We start from the raw sequence: 17,953 nt of genomic DNA on the forward strand, positions 1-17,953 counted from the left end.
CTGAAAGGGGGTTTGAAGGAGGATGGATCTAGACTGTTCTCAGTGGTAGAAGATGACAGAACAAGGAGTAATGGTCTCAAGTTGCAGAGGGGGAGGTTTAGGCTGGATATTAGGAAAAACTTTTTCACTAGTAGGGTGGTGAAGAACTGGAATGGGTTACCTAGGGAGGTAGTGGAATCTCCTTCCTTAGAGGTTTTTAAAGTCAGGCTTGACAAAGCCCTGGCTGGGATGATTTAGCTGGGTTTGGTCCTGCTTTGAGCAGGGGGTTGGACTAGATGACCTCCTGAGGTCCCTTCCAACCCTGAGATTCTATGATTCTATGATTCTAAGGAGGGAGAATGGTTAATTTCTCCTTGTTTTAAGATCCAAGGGGTTTGGATCTGTGTTCACCAGAAAATTGGTAAAGTCCCTCAAGGCAGCCCAGGGAGGGGAAGGTTTTGGGGGGACAGGGAGTGCGCCAGACACTGAATTTCTGGCTGATGGCAGCGTTACCAGATCTAAGCTAGGAATTAAGCTTAGAAGGATCCATGCAGGTCCCCACATCTGTACCCTAAAGTTCAGAGTGGGGGAGGAAACCTTGACATGGTGAGTAGCTGTGAGGGATTTTTTAAGAACCAAAAGCCAGTAGGATTTTTTTTCTCTCCTTTCTAGCTGCTTAGAAAGCATCCTGAAGGAAGAGGTGTTAAGTTTTTTTAACAAGGGTCTTTGTTAAGAGGAGGCTTCAAGCTGTGAGCAAACAGACAGCAACAGGAATTTACAAGCTGAATTGTTTTCTTTCTTTCTACCTCTCGGGTATAGCTAGTTAGAAAGTCTCTGTTAACCAAGCAGCCCTGAGCTGAGTGCATCCCAGTCAGTGAGCTGCAGAGGGGTGTGGCCAGCATAAGAAAGCAGGAAAATGAGTACCAGTGAAACAGTTAACAAACTCGAACTGGCTAGGCTGGACACAGAAGAGAAAGCCACAGGAGAGCTATGGACATGAGAGAAAAAGAGATGGAGATGAGAGAAAGAGAAGAGAGAGCCAAAGAGGCTGATCACAGGAGAGCTATGGAGATAAAACAAATAGAGATGGAGGCAAAGAAAAAAGAGAGAAAGCATGAACTGGAATTAGCAAGGACTAAGCCGGATGTACCAGCCAACCCTAACAACCCTTCTCCAGGTACTGTCTCCCATCCCAGAAAATTCCCCACCTACAAGGCAGGTGATGATACTGAGGCCTTCTTAGAAAATTTTGAAAGGGTCTGCCTTGGGTACAACATCCCTACAGACCAGTACATGATAGAGCTGAGGCCACAGCTCAGTGGACCCTTAGCAGAGGTGGCGGCTGAAATGCCTAAGGAACACATGAACAATTATGATCTTTTTCAAACCAAGGCCAGAATCAGAATAGGGCTAACCCCTGAGCATGCCCGTTGGTGGTTCAGAGCCCTAAGGTGGAAACCAGATGTGTCATTTACCTGACATGCCTCCCACATTGGAAAGAATTGGAATGCCTGGATATCAGGAGCAAGTGTTAACTCTCTGGAAGAGCTGTCCCTCCTAATGCAAATGGAGCAGTTCTTAGAGGGTGTGTGTGAGGAAATAGAAAGGTACATCCTAGATGGGAAACCCAAAACTGTAACCGAGGCAGGGGAGATTGGAGCCAGATGGGTGGAAGTGGCAGAAAAGAAAAAAACTACTAGCAAGGGGAGCGAATATCAGAGAGGGCAAACCGAAAATAAACCCTATCACCGGGGGCAACCCAAGACCCCACCTACAACCCAAGGAAAGCCCCAGACACCCTATTGTCCCACCTCACCAGTCTCCAGCAACCCACCTCGGCCCAGTGACCAGTCAGCTGGGCGATGTTTTAAATGTATCGAACTGGGACATATAAAGGCCAACTGCCCCAAGAACCCCAACCGATTACAGTTCATTACAACACCATCACACCAAAGATCCCCAGGCCCAGATGCCTCTCAAATACCCTCGGAGTGAAGGGAAACCTTGAGAATGGGCGGAAAGAAGGTTATCGCGTGGAGAGACACCGGGGCACAAGTGTCAGTTATCCACCAATCCTTAGTGAACCCCAAATTCATCAACCCAGAGGCCCAAGTGACAATTCACCCATTCATGTCAAAATCTTTAAACTTGCCTACAGCTGAATTGCCTGTCCAGTACAAGGGCTGGTCAGGAATGTGGACTTTTGCAGTCTATGACAATTATCCCATCCCCATGCTACTGGGGGAAGACTTGGCCAACCATGTGAAGCTGGCCAAGAGGGTGGGAATGGTCACCTGCAGCCAGGCCAAGCAAGCTTCCACACCCATCCCTGTTCCTGAGCCATCCAGGGCCCCGTCTGTGTTACCAGAGACCCAGACAGAGGTGGTGGAACCGGATCCCCTGCCAACGACTGCAACAGCCCTAGTGCATCCAGTCCCAGAACCGGAACTGGAAAAGCAACCAGCACCAGAACCGTTGCCAGCACTGACTCCAGCGCTTGCAAACCCGTCTACAACTCCAGAGGGCACCAGTGGGCCTGAACTGGCAGAAGCAGCAGACAACCCTACCCAAGAGGTTCAGCCAGAGCCTGAAATATCACATAGTGCACCAGCGGAAAGCGGTTCACCATCAACGAAAACAACCCCATCACCTACATCGCTTCCAGAGGGCCCAAGCCCAAGTCCACAGTCTAAGGAGGAACTGGTGTCTCCAGCCTCAAGGGAACAGTTCCAGGCTGAGCAGGAAGCAGATGACAGCCTTCAGAAAGCTTGGGCGGCGGCACGGAGCACCCCAGCGCCTCTCAGCTCTTGTAACCGATCCCGGTTTGTTGTAGAACAAGGACTTTTATACAAGGAGACTCTTTCTGGTGGACACCAGGAAGGCTGGCATCCTCAAAAGCAGTTGGTAGTTCCAACTAAGTACCGGGTAAAGCTCTTGAGCTTATCCCATGATCATCCCAGTGGTCATTCTGGGGTGAACAGAACCAAGGACCGGTTGGGGAAGTCTTTCCACTGGGAGGGAATGGGCAAGGATGTTGCTAATTATGTCCAGTCTTGTGAGGTGTGCCAAAGAGTGGGAAAGCCCCAAGACCAGGTCAAAGCCCCTCTCCAGCCACTCCCCATAATTGAGGTCCCATTTCAGCGAGTAGCTGTGGATATTCTGGGTCCTTTCCCAAAAAAGACCCCCAGAGGAAAGCAGTACATACTGACTTTCGTGGATTTTGCTACCCAATGGCCGGAAGCAGTATCTCTAAGCAACACCAGGGCTAAAACTGTGTGCCAGGCCTTAGCAGACATTTTTGCCAGGGTAGGTTGGCCCTCCGACATCCTTACAGATTCGGGAACTAATTTCCTGGCAGGGACAATGAAAAACCTGTGGGAAGCTCATGGGGTGAATCACTTGGTTGCCACACCTTACCACTATCAAACCAATGGCCTGGTGGAGACGTTTAATGGAACTTTGGGGGCCATGATACATAAATTCATAAATGAGCACTCCAATGATTGGGACCTAGTGTTGCAGCAGTTACTTTTTGCCTACAGGGCTGTACCACATCCCAGTTTAAGGTTTTTACCATTCAAACTTGTGTATGGCCACGAGGTTAAGGGGCCATTACAGCTGGTGAAGCACCAATGGGAGGGGTTTACGCCTTCTCCAGGAACTAACATTCTGGACTTTGTAAGCAACCTACAAAGCACCCTCCAACATTCTTTAGCCCTTGCTAAAGAAAACCTAAAGGATGCTCAGGAAGAGCAAAAGGCCTGGTATGATAAACATACCAGAGAGCGTTCCTTCAAAGTAGGGGACCAGGTTATGGTCTTGAAGGCGCAACAGGCCCATAAGATGGAGGCATCATGGGAATGGCCATTCACGGTCCAAGAGCGCCTGGGAGCTGTTAACTATCTCATAGCATTCCCCACCTCAACTCTAAAGCCTAAAGTGTACCATGTTAACTCTCTAAAGCCCTTTTATTCCAGAGAAGTAAAGGTTTGTCAGTTTACAGCCCAGGGAGGAGATGACACTGAGTGGCCTGAAGGTGTCTACTATGAAGGAAAAAGTGACGGTGGCGTGGAAGAGGTGAACCTCTCCACAACACTGGAACGTCTGCAGCGACAACAGATCAAGGAGCTGTGCACTAGCTTCACCCCAATGTTCTCAGCCACCCCAGGACAGACTGAATGGGCATACCACTCCATTGACACAGGTAATGCTCACCCAATTAGAACCCCACCCTACCGGGTGTCTCCTCATGCCCAAGCGGCTATAGAACGGGAGATCCAAAGCATGCTACAGTGGGTATAATCCGCCCCTCTAACAGTGCATGGGCATCTCCCGTGGTTCTAGTTCCCAAACCAGATGGGGAAATACGCTTTTGTGTGGACTACCGTAAGCTAAATGCTGTAACTCGTCCCGACAACTATCCAATGCCACACACCAATGAGCTATTAGAGAAATTGGGACGTGCCCAGTTTATCTCTACATTAGACTTAACCAAGGGGTACTGGCAAGTACCGCTAGATGAACCCGCCAAAGAACGGTCTGCCTTCATCATCCATGGAGGGGTGTATGAATTTAATGTGCTTCCCTTCGGGCTGCAAAATGCACCCGCCACCTTCCAAAGACTTATAGATGGTCTCCTAGCAGGATTGGGAGAATCTGCAGTTGCCTACCTCGATGATGTGGCCATTTTTTCTGATTCATGGGCAGAACACCTGGAACACTTGGAAAAAGTCTTCGAGCGCATCAGGCAGGCAGGACTAACTGTTAAGGCTAAAAAGTGTCAAATAGGCCAAAACAGAGTGACTTACCTTGGACACCAGGTGGGTCAAGGAACGATAACTCCCCTACAGGCCAAGGTGGATGCTATCCAAAAGTGGCCTGTCCCAAAGTCTAAGAAACAGGTCCAATCCTTCTTAGGCTTGGCCGGATATTACAGGTGATTTGTACCCCACTACAGCCAAATCGCTGCCCCACTAACAGACCTGACCAGAAAGACACAGCCAAATGCGGTTAAGTGGACTGATAAGTGTCAGAAGGCCTTTACCCAGCTTAAGGCCACACTCATGTCTGACCCTGTGCTAAGGGCCCCAGACTTTGACAAACCATTCCTAGTAACCACAGATGCATCTGAGCGTGGTGTAGGAGCAGTTTTAATGCAGGAAGGACCGGATCAAAACTTCCATCCTGTCGTGTTTCTCAGCAAGAAACTGTCTGAGAGGGAAAGCCACTGGTCCATCAGTGAAAAAGAATGCTACGCTATTGTGTATGCCCTGGAAAAGCTACGCCCATACGTTTGGGGACGGCGTTTCCAGCTACAAACCGGACAATGGTGTGCTAAAGTGGCTTCATACTGCCAAGGGAAACAACAAAAAACTTCTTCGATAGAGTTTAGCTCTCCAAGATTTTGATTTAGAAATTCAATACATTTCAGGAGCTTCTAACAAAGTAGCTGATGCACTCTCCCGTGAAAGTTTCCCAGAATCAACTGGTTAAAAATTGTCCTTGAAATGTAAAATATCTCGTAGTTTTACCTAATTAGTGGTATATGTAAAGGTGCATGTGTTTTATTAATCTGCTTATTCTAAAATTCTAGGAAGAAATCACCACCAGTGTGGCTCCACACTGTCTGAGATTTGGGGGGCGTGTCATAAACAGATAGTTAAGGGTTAATGTCTCTTTTACCTGTAAAGGGTTAAGAAGCTCAGTAAACCTGGCTGACACCTGACCAGAGGAACAATAAGGGGACAAGATACTTTCAAATCTTGGTGGAGGGAAGTCTTTGTTTTGTGCTCTTTGTTTTGGGGGTTGTTCGCTCTTGGGACTAAGACGGACCAGACGTCAATCCAGGCTCTCCAAATCTTTCTGAATCAGTCTCTCATGTTTCAAACTTGTAAGTAGCACAGGCAAGGCGTGTTAGTCTTATGTTTGTTTTCTCAACCTGTAAATGTTCCTTTTTGCTGAGAGGATTTTACCTCTGTTTGCTGTAACTTTGAACCTAAGGCTAGAGGGGTTTTCTCTGGGCTATATAAACCCAAGTACCCTGTAAAGTATTTTCCATCCTGATTTTACAGAGATGATTTTTACCTTTCTTCTTTAATTAAAAGGTTTTTTTTAGAACCTGATTGATTTTCCTTGTTTTAAGATCCAAGGGGTTTGGATCTGTGTTCACCAGAAAATTGGTAAAGTCCCTCAAGGCAGCCCAGGGAGGGGAAGGTTTTGGGGGGACAGGGAGTGCGCCAGACACTGAATTTCTGGCTGATGGCAGCGTTACCAGATCTAAGCTAGGAATTAAGCTTAGAAGGATCCATGCAGGTCCCCACATCTGTACCCTAAAGTTCAGAGTGGGGGAGGAAACCTTGACAGGGTACCTGGCCATGCACTAGCCGTTCCCCGCCAGCCGCAGGCAGCCAGTCAGCCTCAGTCCACCTGGGGCTGGGGGTGCAAAGTAACAAGTCGGGGGAGTGGGAACCTGGCGCAAATGGGAAAGCTGGGCCTGGAGATGACCCTCCCATCCCCACTTGCAGGGGTCTTACCCACAATCCCGGAGGACTTCAGCAGGAGGTGGATGGAGTAGCTGGACAGCAAGGCCACTGAGGTCAGGAGGAAGCTGGAATGAGATGGGAGATGAGTGAGCTGAGAGCAGAGCCCTAGGAGGCTGCATTGGGGTGGGAGTCTGCTGGGACAGAGAGCTGAGGGCTGGCAGGCCAGAGCCCTGCGGGGGTCACAGGTGCTGGCATACCGTGTGGCCTTGGGGTGTCAACGAGGGCCAGATTTGCCAAGGAGTGGAATCTCTGGCACGCCCATTACCTTGGGCCCCCTGCCTCTCCATGCCTCAGTTTCCCCTTCTGGAGCAGAGAGTGTGAGCATGTTACTGATACAGGGGAGTTGGGAGGATTCACCAGCCAAAGGGCCCTGCTGGGCCCTGGTGAAAATCCACTTGGTTCAGTGCAGGCTCCAGCCAGCCCCTCTCCCCGCAGCAGGGCTCCAGCCAGCCCCTCTCCCTGCCCCATGGCAGGGCTCCAGCTGCACCACAGCCTGTGCGATCCGTGTCTCGGGGTCCCACCTGCTCGCAGTGCTGGGCAGAGAGCAGAGGAGCTACTGCCTGTCAGTGGTTCCTGGAGCCTGCAGCTGCCTTTGCATAATGGGGAGTGGGGGCTTGGAAAACCCTTGTTAACCTTGCAGAACCCAGCCAAGAGTCAAGGGCTGGGTGTTTTTTAGGAGCGGTCTCTCCCCAGTCAATGAAATGCATGTCCCACTCATCCCACGGGGTCCCCCCACCCCGCCACTGACCTGGTGCCTGTCCTGATGCCCGTCCTGGGGTGTATCTGGAGGCCAGAGAGCAGTGGGTGCTATTGCACCACAGCCCACCACTGGCTGCCAGTCACTTCTGATGCCAGTCTGTGGCCTCGGGCTTCACCTTCCCAGAAAGGAGCAGAGCGAGCCCTAGCCAACCCAAAGGCCAAATCTCCATCTGTGAGCCCTGGGGCCAGCTGGGCTCCTCGGAGCGATGCAGAGCCCGGGAAGGGGGGCGGGGGGAGAGAAGGTGAAGCGTGGGAGGGATGGGGCAAAGCACTCTGGATCGTGGAGGGGTGAGCCCAGAGCCTAACCGGCTTTAGGAAACACCTCCAACCTCTTTGAAAAAGCCCTTCCACCATAGGAACAACACTCACAACTCTGCTACACAACAAACCCCAGCCAACCGCCCAGCCAAACACTCACCTAGCCACCCAAACAACTGACCACCCATCCAGCCAACCAGTCAACCATTCACCCACTCAAAGAAACAACCATACAACCACCCAACCAATCAACCATTCACCCAGCTAATCAAACATTCACCTAGCCACTCAACCATTCACCCACCCAGTCACCCACCCAATCAAACACTTACCCAACCATTCACCAACCTACACATCCAGCCAACCAATCAACCATTCACCCACTCCAAAAACCCAACCATTTAGCCACCCAACCAAACAACCACCCAGCCAATCAAGCACCCACCTGCCCAAACACCCACCCACTTACTCAACTAACCACTCACCCACCCACCCAGTTCCTCAAGCAACCAATCAGCCACCCACCTAGAAAAACAACAATTAAAATCACCCTGAAACAAATCAACCGAGACAACTCCATTGCGGTAAATTCATAACAATCTAACCTCCCACCAAACAAGCCCACAGCCCTCCCCTGAGCAGAGCTCTGACCCCCTCAGTGGTACAGGGAAGGCACCCAGACACTCTGTTGCTGGGCGGAAGGAGATAGACACGATTGTCTGAGAGGCGCCCCGGGGTTTGGGACGGCCTGGGGGCCCTGTTCCTCTGCACTTGTTCTTGGAGACGTCATTACCCCCAGAGCTATTTACATGTTCCCAGGCATGTGGCCTGCCCAGCCCCTCTCCTCCTGTTTATGGTCATTTCAAATCACAGCCTGCTGTGTTTGCTTTGGAAGGGCCTGTGGTTCCCTCTGGCCAGCCAGGGACCTGGAGCTTTTCCAGAGGAGCCGGAGGGGGCCGCGGATCCCCCACTGCCACAGAGCCATCGCTGGATGCAGCTATTCTGGGATGAGATCGGAGCCATGGGGAGGTTAGGACGCCCTGAGCTGGATGGATCCATGCCCAAAGAATCCCGCTGTCCTATCCACATGAGGACTCGCCCAGTTCTTGGGACAGCTGTGTCGCCTGGGTGCACTGGACAAAAGGGCCCCAAACTGCCCACATCTGCGCCAGGACGAGGGCATCACACTATCCCTGGAATGCCTGAGATCACCCTGGGCAAAATGCCACTTCACCAGGTCATGCCACGTGGCGCCAGCCTCCCCCTGGGGCCCTGCATGCTTGGTGGTGGGAGAGCGGCGAGGATCAGGGCTGGCTCTGGCTTCCAAAGTGAGATCGCTCAGGCCGCAGAGACCGGGCAAAGCCTCTAGGCTATAATGGGCTGGGACCTGCCGAGTGGAGGACGCAGCAGAGGCAACGCAGAAGGCTGGTTCCATCTCTGCCTTGTGTCGTAGGAGTCCAATGGTGTCCCATGTGCCTGGGGGCTGCTGGGAGCTGTGTCAGGGAGAATGGAGCCAGCAAAGCAGCCTCTGGCCAGGGCGCACTAAAAACAAGGCGCTGTCTGATGCGCCAGTGCCTGAGAGAGCTGCTCCCAGCGTGTAAGGAAGAGCCAGAGTGGAGCGCTCGTCCACACTCCAGACCTGGGAACACAGGGCAGCTCTCAGCTGGTCTGGCCCCAAAGCACAGGACAGGTTGAGTTCAAAATAGGAGACAGAGGGTGGGAGGCAGGACACCAGGCTCCTATTCCTGGCTCTGGCCTACTGTGTGATGGCAGGCAAGTCACCACCCCTGCCTGCCTCAGTTTCCCTGTCTGCAGCATAGACATGCTGACACGTGTAACAGGAACCAGGGCAGCCTGGCAGTGGAATGGGGCATTTGGACTGCAGCCAGATGTCATAAGACTGGGACCTGAAATACAGATCTGGGTTTTGGTTCTGATTGACCCTCCACAGCCACAGCATCCGAGACCCTCATGCTCTGTAGGGCTGGGCCGCCCAGAGAGGGGGGGCAAGAGGGGCAATTTGCCCCAGGCCCCAGGCCCCGCAGGGGCCCCCACGAGAGTTTTTCGGGGCCCCTGGAGCGGGGTCCTTCACTTGCTCCGGGGGCCCCGGAAAACTCTCGCAGGGCCCAGGCCCCCAGAGCTTCTTCCACTCTGGGTTGTTGTCGGCAATTTGGCGGCGGGGGGTCCTTCCGCTCTGGGACAGAAGGACCCCCCGCCACCAAATTACCGCCGAAGACCCGGCACTTCGGCGGCGGGGGGCCCCCACCGCGGGTTTTCGGGGCATTTCGGCGGTGGGTCCCTGAGCGGAAGGACCCCCCACCACCGAATTACCACTGAAGCAGGGGCCCCCTGCCGCCGAAGACCCCAGGCCCCCTGAATCCTCTGGGCGGCCCTGCTGTGGAGTATTCAGCCTCGCAGCCTTCCTGCCTGGGGTAGGGCAGTTCCATTACCCCCCATACAAATGGGGAAACCAAGGCACAGTGCCTGAGTGACACACATACAATGTCATAAGCCAATCCCGCTAACCACCTTTTCACAGCTTCTTGCCCAGCCTGGTGCATGGGTCTAAGAACAGAATAAGGTCCTGGCTAATTAATGCCCTTTTACTTTCCGCTCAGATCCATTGTCATTAGTTCCGCTAGGTAACAAGGCGTCTGTCAGCGTCGCTTGCATTTGAATGGGCTTTTCCCCAGCAGTCTCCTAGGGAAGGAGTTTTTCTTTTCTCTCCTGCCATCCCCAGACTCTCAGGGCGAGTTCGCAGCTGGGGAGGACTGGGCAGCGTGGATGGCAGGGTTTGCCAGTCCTGGTTTTACTCCAGTGTAAAAACACTTTCCTATCAGTACAGGGAGGGGACCCCCCCAGCCCCAACATCCACCTGAGTTCTGCTGTGATGCGGAGAGCTCAGTGCACATGTCTTGCCATGTTGCATAGCTAATCAGCAACCCGGACACGGCCTCAGTCATATCACGGCACAGAGCCCCACCAGGGAGTCCTGAATGCTGGTTTTGTTAAAGCGTGGGGGCTAGAAAACCCAGGGGGCTAGAAACAGGTTTGTGCCCTGCATACATACTCCAGGATAAATCAGGCGTGACCCCTATGCAGCCAGCAGGAATGGGCTGCGGGGTCAGGCCAGTTGTTCCCATGTATTTTAGGAGATGGATTTTCCCCACAGCAGTAGCCTGGACCTTTTGAATGGGAACCAGGAAGTGAAACCGAGCGAGCAAACTCTATTCTCTTGGCTGAGTGGGCTGCAAACAGTCATGGATCCACTCCAACCCCCTGCAGTTTGATGCTGCTCCTTTCTGGAGTGGCCCAATCGGGGCTGAGATCCCGCTGCACCAGGCACTGTACAAGCACATGCAGGTGTGGTCCTCGCCCCAAAGAGCAGCCATGAGCATGAACTTCATGTAAAGTGAGGCACACGGAGGGAAAGTGACTCACCTAAGGTCAGTCACTGGTGCAGCTGGGATCAGAACCCAGGTGCCCAGGCTCCCAGCTTAAGTCTCAACCCACTAGGTTGCACTGTTACCGGATAAAAGTAACCGGGAACTGGCACAGAACAGTGGGCGTAGCAGAGACTTTGGGGCTATTTCCAGCTCTCTCATCAACTGGCTGGGCCACCGTAGTTGAGTCTCTCTCTCTGGCTTGCTCTGTGCCTCAGTTTCCCCATCTCTCAAGGGGAGATTATGGCACTACCCACTCCCCGGGGCTTGTGGGAGGAGCCTGCTGGAAAACTTCCATCAAAACATTTTTACATAGGGAAAATACCATTTTGATAAACCGACATTTCCTGTGAAATCATAATGGTTTGGATGAAATTTCACTTAGAAAAAAAATGGTTTAAAAGAAAAAGGTTGAAAAGCTCCAAACGGGACTGCTGATTTTTCATTGTGAAACACCACTTCATTGTCTAACAAAACCAGAACGAACCCCATTTCTCACAGGTTGCAATGGAAACTGGAAAGTTTCAATGGCCCCAAACCAGGGTTTCCAGAATTCATTTTTTTGGAAAATGTCCAGTGGTTTTGGAATCTCGCTTTTTCCATGGGTGGAGGAATCCAGGGGCCGACCGACTCTGCTCAGGAGGCTGCCATGCTACGTGCACTGAGACACACGCGGAAGAGGAGGGCAAAGCAGGACTTGTCTCCCAGGCGCCTGCAAAGGTTTCGTGAGCAGCAGCGCATCTGTGGTTGTTTTAAGTGCAAACCCAGGAGACTGTGGCCAGGGACTCAGGCCCGGGGCTCTGGGAAGGGCCAGACACCCTGGAGCCAGGCCTCGCTGAGGCCTAGCCGAGTGTGTGAGCAAGCAGCAGAATCATCCCAGGAGGGCTCTGGAGGGGGCTGCCCTCAGGGCTGAGTTGGTTCAAGGCTCCAGCCAGGGCGCTCAGGACTGCGGTTTGGTGTGCCCGTGCTAACCCGCCTCAGCACCAGGGTCCATGAAAGCAGCTGGCCTGGGGTGTCATCCCGCCTGCATAGGAACTCCCTCCACAGAGCCAACCGCACAGACAGGACAGGAGAGCTTGCTGCAGACCGGATACCACAGTGACGGGCACATGATAGCTAGCTAGATGGTACCCTCCCCCCGCTGCCCATATCCATCCTGCCCAGCCAGTGGCTCCCGCCCAGCCAGTGCCCCCGCCATCCCCATCCTGCCCAATCATGGCCCCCAGCTCTCCATCCCCATCTCCCCCAGCCACTTGTTCATATCCTGCCCAGCTGGTACTCACTCCCACTCTTTTCCTCCCCCTGCACCAGAGCCTGGCACTGCCCACAACAAGGCAGATGACACTGCGCCCGTGCGGAGGGCACGGGATGGGCAGGGCACTGCTTGTAGGGACACGTGACTGAGATGAGCACCAGCTCCTCGTGACCCGCAGACACCCCCCCACCGGAAGCTGGAAGGGCAGTGAGCTCAGGTCACCCCACAGTGCCTGGCTGGTTGGGTGGCCTCGTGGCTACGTGTTCCCAGTGCCATCCAACCTGACCCCAGAGGAGAGCAGCAGTGCTAATCTCTCCGGTCACACTGTCCGGAGTTTATTACCACGCCAGGGGCTGAGCTAGGCAGGCCTTCCTCCTCTGCCTGGCACGTGGCCCTGTGGGTGACAGCTGCCCCAGGGCCGGCATCGGGGGATCCTTGGGAGGGGCTGCACAGAGCGACACCAGCTGCTGAAAGGCTTCTGCCCAGGAGGCTGTGTGGGGATGGGACACTGGGGGTAGGTGGTGCTTGGAGGCACCCAGCAGTGGAAGGATGGCTTAGTGGTTAATCCCCGGCCTGGGCTGTGGCCGATCTGGGGTCAGTGGGCAGCTGTGGCACAAACTTTGTGGCTAGGGGGTCTCAGTTGCCCATCCCATCCGTGTCCATTTAGCCGGCCTGCCCCTTGGGGCTGATGCCGGCTCTGGCTGTGGGTGTGTACAGTGCCTGGCACAAGGGGGATGTGTCTTGGGAGCGCCCTGCAGCCCTGCAGGATGGCAGGAGGTGCGCTGGAAAGCTGCCCTCCTGGGTCATTTCCCCTCCCTCGCTGCAGGGACCTCCCGCCTCTCTCAATCAATGGAAAATTGGCTTCTCAGAAGCTGCTGGCAGCCCTGAAGCCAGCCAGGCCTTGGCTGCCCTCTCTGCTTTGTTTGAACAGTTGTGAGCAGTGCCACAACCAGCAATGACCCTGGGGAAAGTCCACAGCTGCCGGTGACCCTGCTGCTCCTGCCAGCGGGGAACAGGAGGGCAGATCCACCAGCTCCTCATTAAGGCCGCAGCCTAACAAGGAAGTGGGAAGCAGAGGATGCCAGGCAGCTGCCCCCTTCACCCACCACTGCCAGCCGCCAAGCAGCTCCTCAGCCTTGCAGAGAACCAGGCGGCTGCTGACCGGGCGACCTGGGCAGCTGGGGCAGCTAGGCAGAGCAGCCGGCAGAGCTTCACAGCACATAGCAGCTATGTGGGCACCCCAGGGTGCTGGGCAGGCCCTCTGATTGCTCCTCTCTCAGTGCTGGGGGATCCTCGCACCCCACAGAGTGTGTGTGGGGGGTGTAGAGGGCGATCGCTGGCTCTGATGCCGTGTGCAGTAATGCCAAACTTACCTGCTGGAGTCACAAGACTGGCTTAAAAACCCCTGGGTGTCTCAGCAATACATGCTGGGCTCTGTTTGCCTTCCATTTCCTGAGCCATTGGGGGCAGTTTTCAAGCGTTTCCCTGCAAACGGGAGGGCAGAAACATCCTTCTTCTCCCAACACAAGCAGAGATTTGCCCCCTAATCACCTGACTCCAGGAGCTGGGACTTTAGGAAACCCCCTTATCACAGAACCGTAGCCATACGGTGAGGCGTGTGATCACATTCCCAGAGCTGGCAGCTGGGGAAGATGGTGAAGGCTCAGCAAATTGCATGGACGCAGGCAGCCGGTTTATACACCCCCTGCAGAATTTGATAACAGGGCGACAATTCTCTATTCAGTTCTATAGGTTAGTTGGGAACGGTCATGCAAATTATGGGGAGCCATTTCCAAAGTAGTGGCTGATTCTGGGGTGTGCAAGCCGGTGGGCCTGCTCAGAAGGGCTCAGCATCCACCACCCCAGCAGGAGCAGCAGGTGCGAATCAGAGGTGTCTCGTAGACCTTGACTTGAGTGCTGAGGAGCCTGGTTGGTTTCATCACCAGGCGGTTCTGCAGGACTGGTCTGGAGTGTGTGTCTGTCAGATAGGTCTGAATCTGCATCTGGGTCCATGTGCGCGAGTGTGAATGGGGGGGGGGTCTATTAGACACGGCTGCGAATTCCCCTGTAAGCCGACGTGTGTGTTTGCACTGTGATGCCCTCCTGAGCCCACCAAAAAGCCGTGAGGGCCAAGGGTCAGCCACTCCCGGCCTGGACTAAGAAAGCCTGCGGCCAAAACTGTAGCCTCGGCAGCATGGCCCATGCCAAAGGGAGCGGCAGGGGGTCCTGGTGGGTCTAACAATGCACTGAATCAGGAGGCCTGGGAACCGCAGAGATCAGCTAACCTGTATCTATGCCCCTCTCTGGTCCAGGCGCATGGAAGGGGAACTGTCAGCACAGGTAGGGGACACAGCGCCAAACTGGAGGTGGGAAAAGCACACAAACCAATCCGGGTACTGCCAGGGAGATGAGGAGAGACGGCACATGTTACCGATGGGCAAAATCAAAGGGGCAAATGCCAGGCCAGGAAGGAACCGGGACTTGTAATTCTATTTTGTTCCAGATGGCTTGGTATCCTGCCCTCCTTGCTGCAGCATCTGAGTGCCGGTCAGTCGTGCAGTGGGTGATGTGGCTGGCATCTGTCGTGTGAGGTCCACGCTCCCTCACCTTTCCCCAGGCTGGGGGGGGGGGGAAGGGGGGTGCGCTGCGTGCACTGCAGAGGACCTGGGTTGGGCAGCATTTGGTTTGATTTGTCCACACTGCTTTAGGCAGAAGGGGTCCTTGGGCCACAGAAATGGTGGTGCTGAGCCCAGAACTCCTCCGAAACTTCGGGCAGAGGCAGGGGCTCCATGTGCCAGCGGAAGCCCATCTCACTGGTGCGTGGCTGCGTTCGATACCAGCTGAGGTTCTCTGAGTGCTGCAAGCATTGCGCCCAGCTCTGGTGTGCAGCTGTATTCTAGCTGAGAGATGACAGAGGCGCGAATAACTCCGGCTAGGTCATCATGACAGGACAACCTCACCTGTGGCCTGCAGGGTGAGATTCTGTGGCCTGCATTGTGCAGGAGGTCAGACTAGATGATCATAATGGTCCCTTCTGACCTGAAAGTCTATGAGTCTATGAGTCTATGAACAGGGTGCAGCATGACAGGCGTCTCCAGCCTCAGTTTCTCTTCCTGGTCCCGCCATGCAAGGAAGAGTCACTCAAAGCTGGCCTCCGAACGCAACGCATCAATCAACTCCCAGTCTGTCGCTCCACACAGAACTCCCACAGTTCCCACAGCAAATATTGAAAGGTCCAACCCATTCCCCGCTAGTCTGGAGCAGTCCTGCGTTCCCTGGCCACAGCCCTGTTCCCCAGGGCTTCCTGCCTGGCAGTGACCTCTTCACCCAGAGAGCTCCTGGCAGTCCTACCCCTCCCACAGCAACCCTCTGGATTCTGGGCTCGGCCGGTTTTCCCCCTTTTCCTGGGCGTCCTTGCCCGAGCATCAGCTGGGCTCTTTGCACCGGCACGCTTGTTCCAGCTCTTCCGTGTCTCTCGCTGATTCCTCTCCAGTTCGGCCTCACTCCATCTCCCTCCCTCTGGAGCCCAGGTGCCTCCCGAGCCCCGGATTGAATCGACTGATTGGGGCATCAACCTTTCACTGGGGGAGACTGCCTCGTGGCCCAGAGTCTCCAGTGTGATTCCTCTGCTCACCAGCACCGCCCCCAGCTCACTCGGCTTCAGCCTCAGCCAGCCGCTCTTCACCCATGAGCTGGTCTCACCCACGCCCGGGCTGTCCTGGGGGCTCTGGCAAGGTCGGATGTCCTGCAGGATGGGTCAAGCTGGGGGTTGGCTGCATATCATGATGCTGGCCCTTGGCAGTTCTGTGTGGGGGAGGGGAATTGGGGCTTGGTGGTGGTGGGGTGTCGAGAGCTGGCGGTGGAGCAGACAGTGCACTGAATTGTGCCGTGCCGAGGAGTGTCAATCGCAGCTCCTGGGACAGCAACATGTCTGGCCTCTGCCGTGTTTGTCTCCAGGGGGAATCCCCCGTGTCTGGCTGATTGCTCTGGGGCAGTGGGAGGCCGGGAGGGCACCGTGGGCTCTTGTCTCTGCCAACACGCTGGCATTGTGCCAGCAGGATCACCGATGGCATTGGGATCCCAGCTGGGCCAGCCACCTACGGGCCCTCTGCCCATCCCTGCTCCTGTCAGCCAGCATGGCCACAAATCTGCAGGGCAGCTCAGGCAGGGTCAGCCGCCAACAGCAAGTGCAACATCCCCAGCGTGCAAACACTGAGTGTGCGTGTCCACCCAGTGCACGCCCCTCACATGTCTCTGTCTATTCATCTATCCCCACACACCCCTCTATCCATCCATCCATCCATCCATCCCCATACACACCCTTCTATCCACCCGTCCATCCCCACACACCCCTCTATCCATCCATCCATCCATCCCCATACGCACCCTTCTATCCACCCGTCCATCCCCACACACCCCTCTATCCATCCATCCATCCATCCATCCATCCATCTATCCATCCCTTCTATCCACCCGTCCATCCCCACACACCTCTATCCATCCATCCATCCATCCCTCTATCCATCCATCCATCCATCCCCATACGCACCCTTCTATCCATCCGTCCATCCCCACACACCCCTCTATCCATCCATCCATCCATCCATCCATCCATCCCCATACACACCCTTCTATCCACTCATCCATCCCCACACACCCCTCTATCCATCCATCCAGCCAGCCCCATACGCACCCTTCTATCCATCTATCCATCCATCCCCACACACCCCTCCATCCGTCCATCCATCCATCCATCCATCCCCATACACACCCTTCTATCCACTCATCCATCCCCACACACCCCTCTATCCAGCCAGCCAGCCAGCCCCATACGCACCCTTCTATCCATCAATCCATCCATCCCCACACACCCCTCCATCCGTCCATCCATCCATCCATCCATCCATCCCCACACACCCCTCTATCCATCCATCCATCCCTACACATCCCTCTATCCATCCATCCATCCATCCATCCATCCATCCATCCATCCATCCCCATACACCCCTGTTCTCATCATTGGGTTAGTATCCACCCACCCCTCTGCCCAGGCTCTCACATTGCTGCCATGCCTGGCTAGGAGTTATTGTCCTTTCCCATTTGGACCCACACAGGCCAAAGAGCAGATTCAGCCCCCGAGTGTGCGCCAAGCCCTCCCCCGCGCAGCCACACCCCGGCACAAGGCGTGTGGAGAGCTTCACTCACAGGAAGAGGAGGATGCCGGTGTTGGCCATGGCGTATGCCAGCCCCAGGATGCCGCTGCCCATGATGGCATTGCTGAGGTTGAAGACGGACATGCCAAAGGAGGTCTTCCCTTCAAACTGCACAGACAGGACACAGAGGGTCACGCGCCGTGGCTGGGCAAAGCCTGGCCCCCCGTGCTCCTAGCTGGAAATACCCCCATGTCCCCTGCCACTCACACAGAGCGATGCCTTTGGAGCACCCCAGCTAACCCTCTGGCTGCGGAAATGTGGGGACTGGGCCCATGGGCAGCGCCTCTGGGCTACTACCATATTATTGGTACCAGCACCTCCTTCACTGCCCAGGGTACATTCCTCCTTCCTAGGGGCTGTTATTTCCCTTGTAATCCCTCTGCCTCAATAGCCTGCCTCCTTGCCCTAAGCTGCTGCACCCCTCTGGGCAGCAGGCCTTAGGGGGCCCCCTCCGTGAGAGCCCCACTTCCACAGCCTGGCTCTTCAACTCCAGCTGTAGTTGCT

General features: G+C 54.8%; 1 protein-coding gene across 2 annotated transcripts in view; it reads right to left on the reverse strand.

The window, feature by feature from the left end:
* SLC38A3 (solute carrier family 38 member 3) overlaps window positions 1-17,953 on the reverse strand; it is an 84,196-nt gene that overhangs the window by 24,126 nt on the left and 42,117 nt on the right. For both annotated transcript variants that reach the window (XM_039481236.1, XM_039481238.1), the window contains exons 4-5: window positions 17,442-17,557; window positions 6,513-6,586 (exon numbers count right to left, since the gene is read on the reverse strand). In XM_039481236.1, the coding sequence (XP_039337170.1) occupies window positions 6,513-6,586; window positions 17,442-17,557 (190 nt within the window). The remainder of the gene's footprint in view (window positions 1-6,512; window positions 6,587-17,441; window positions 17,558-17,953) is intronic.

The sequence above is a fragment of the Mauremys reevesii genome, linkage group 7, assembly GCF_016161935.1.
Source record: "Mauremys reevesii isolate NIE-2019 linkage group 7, ASM1616193v1, whole genome shotgun sequence".
NCBI lineage: Eukaryota > Metazoa > Chordata > Testudines > Geoemydidae > Mauremys > Mauremys reevesii.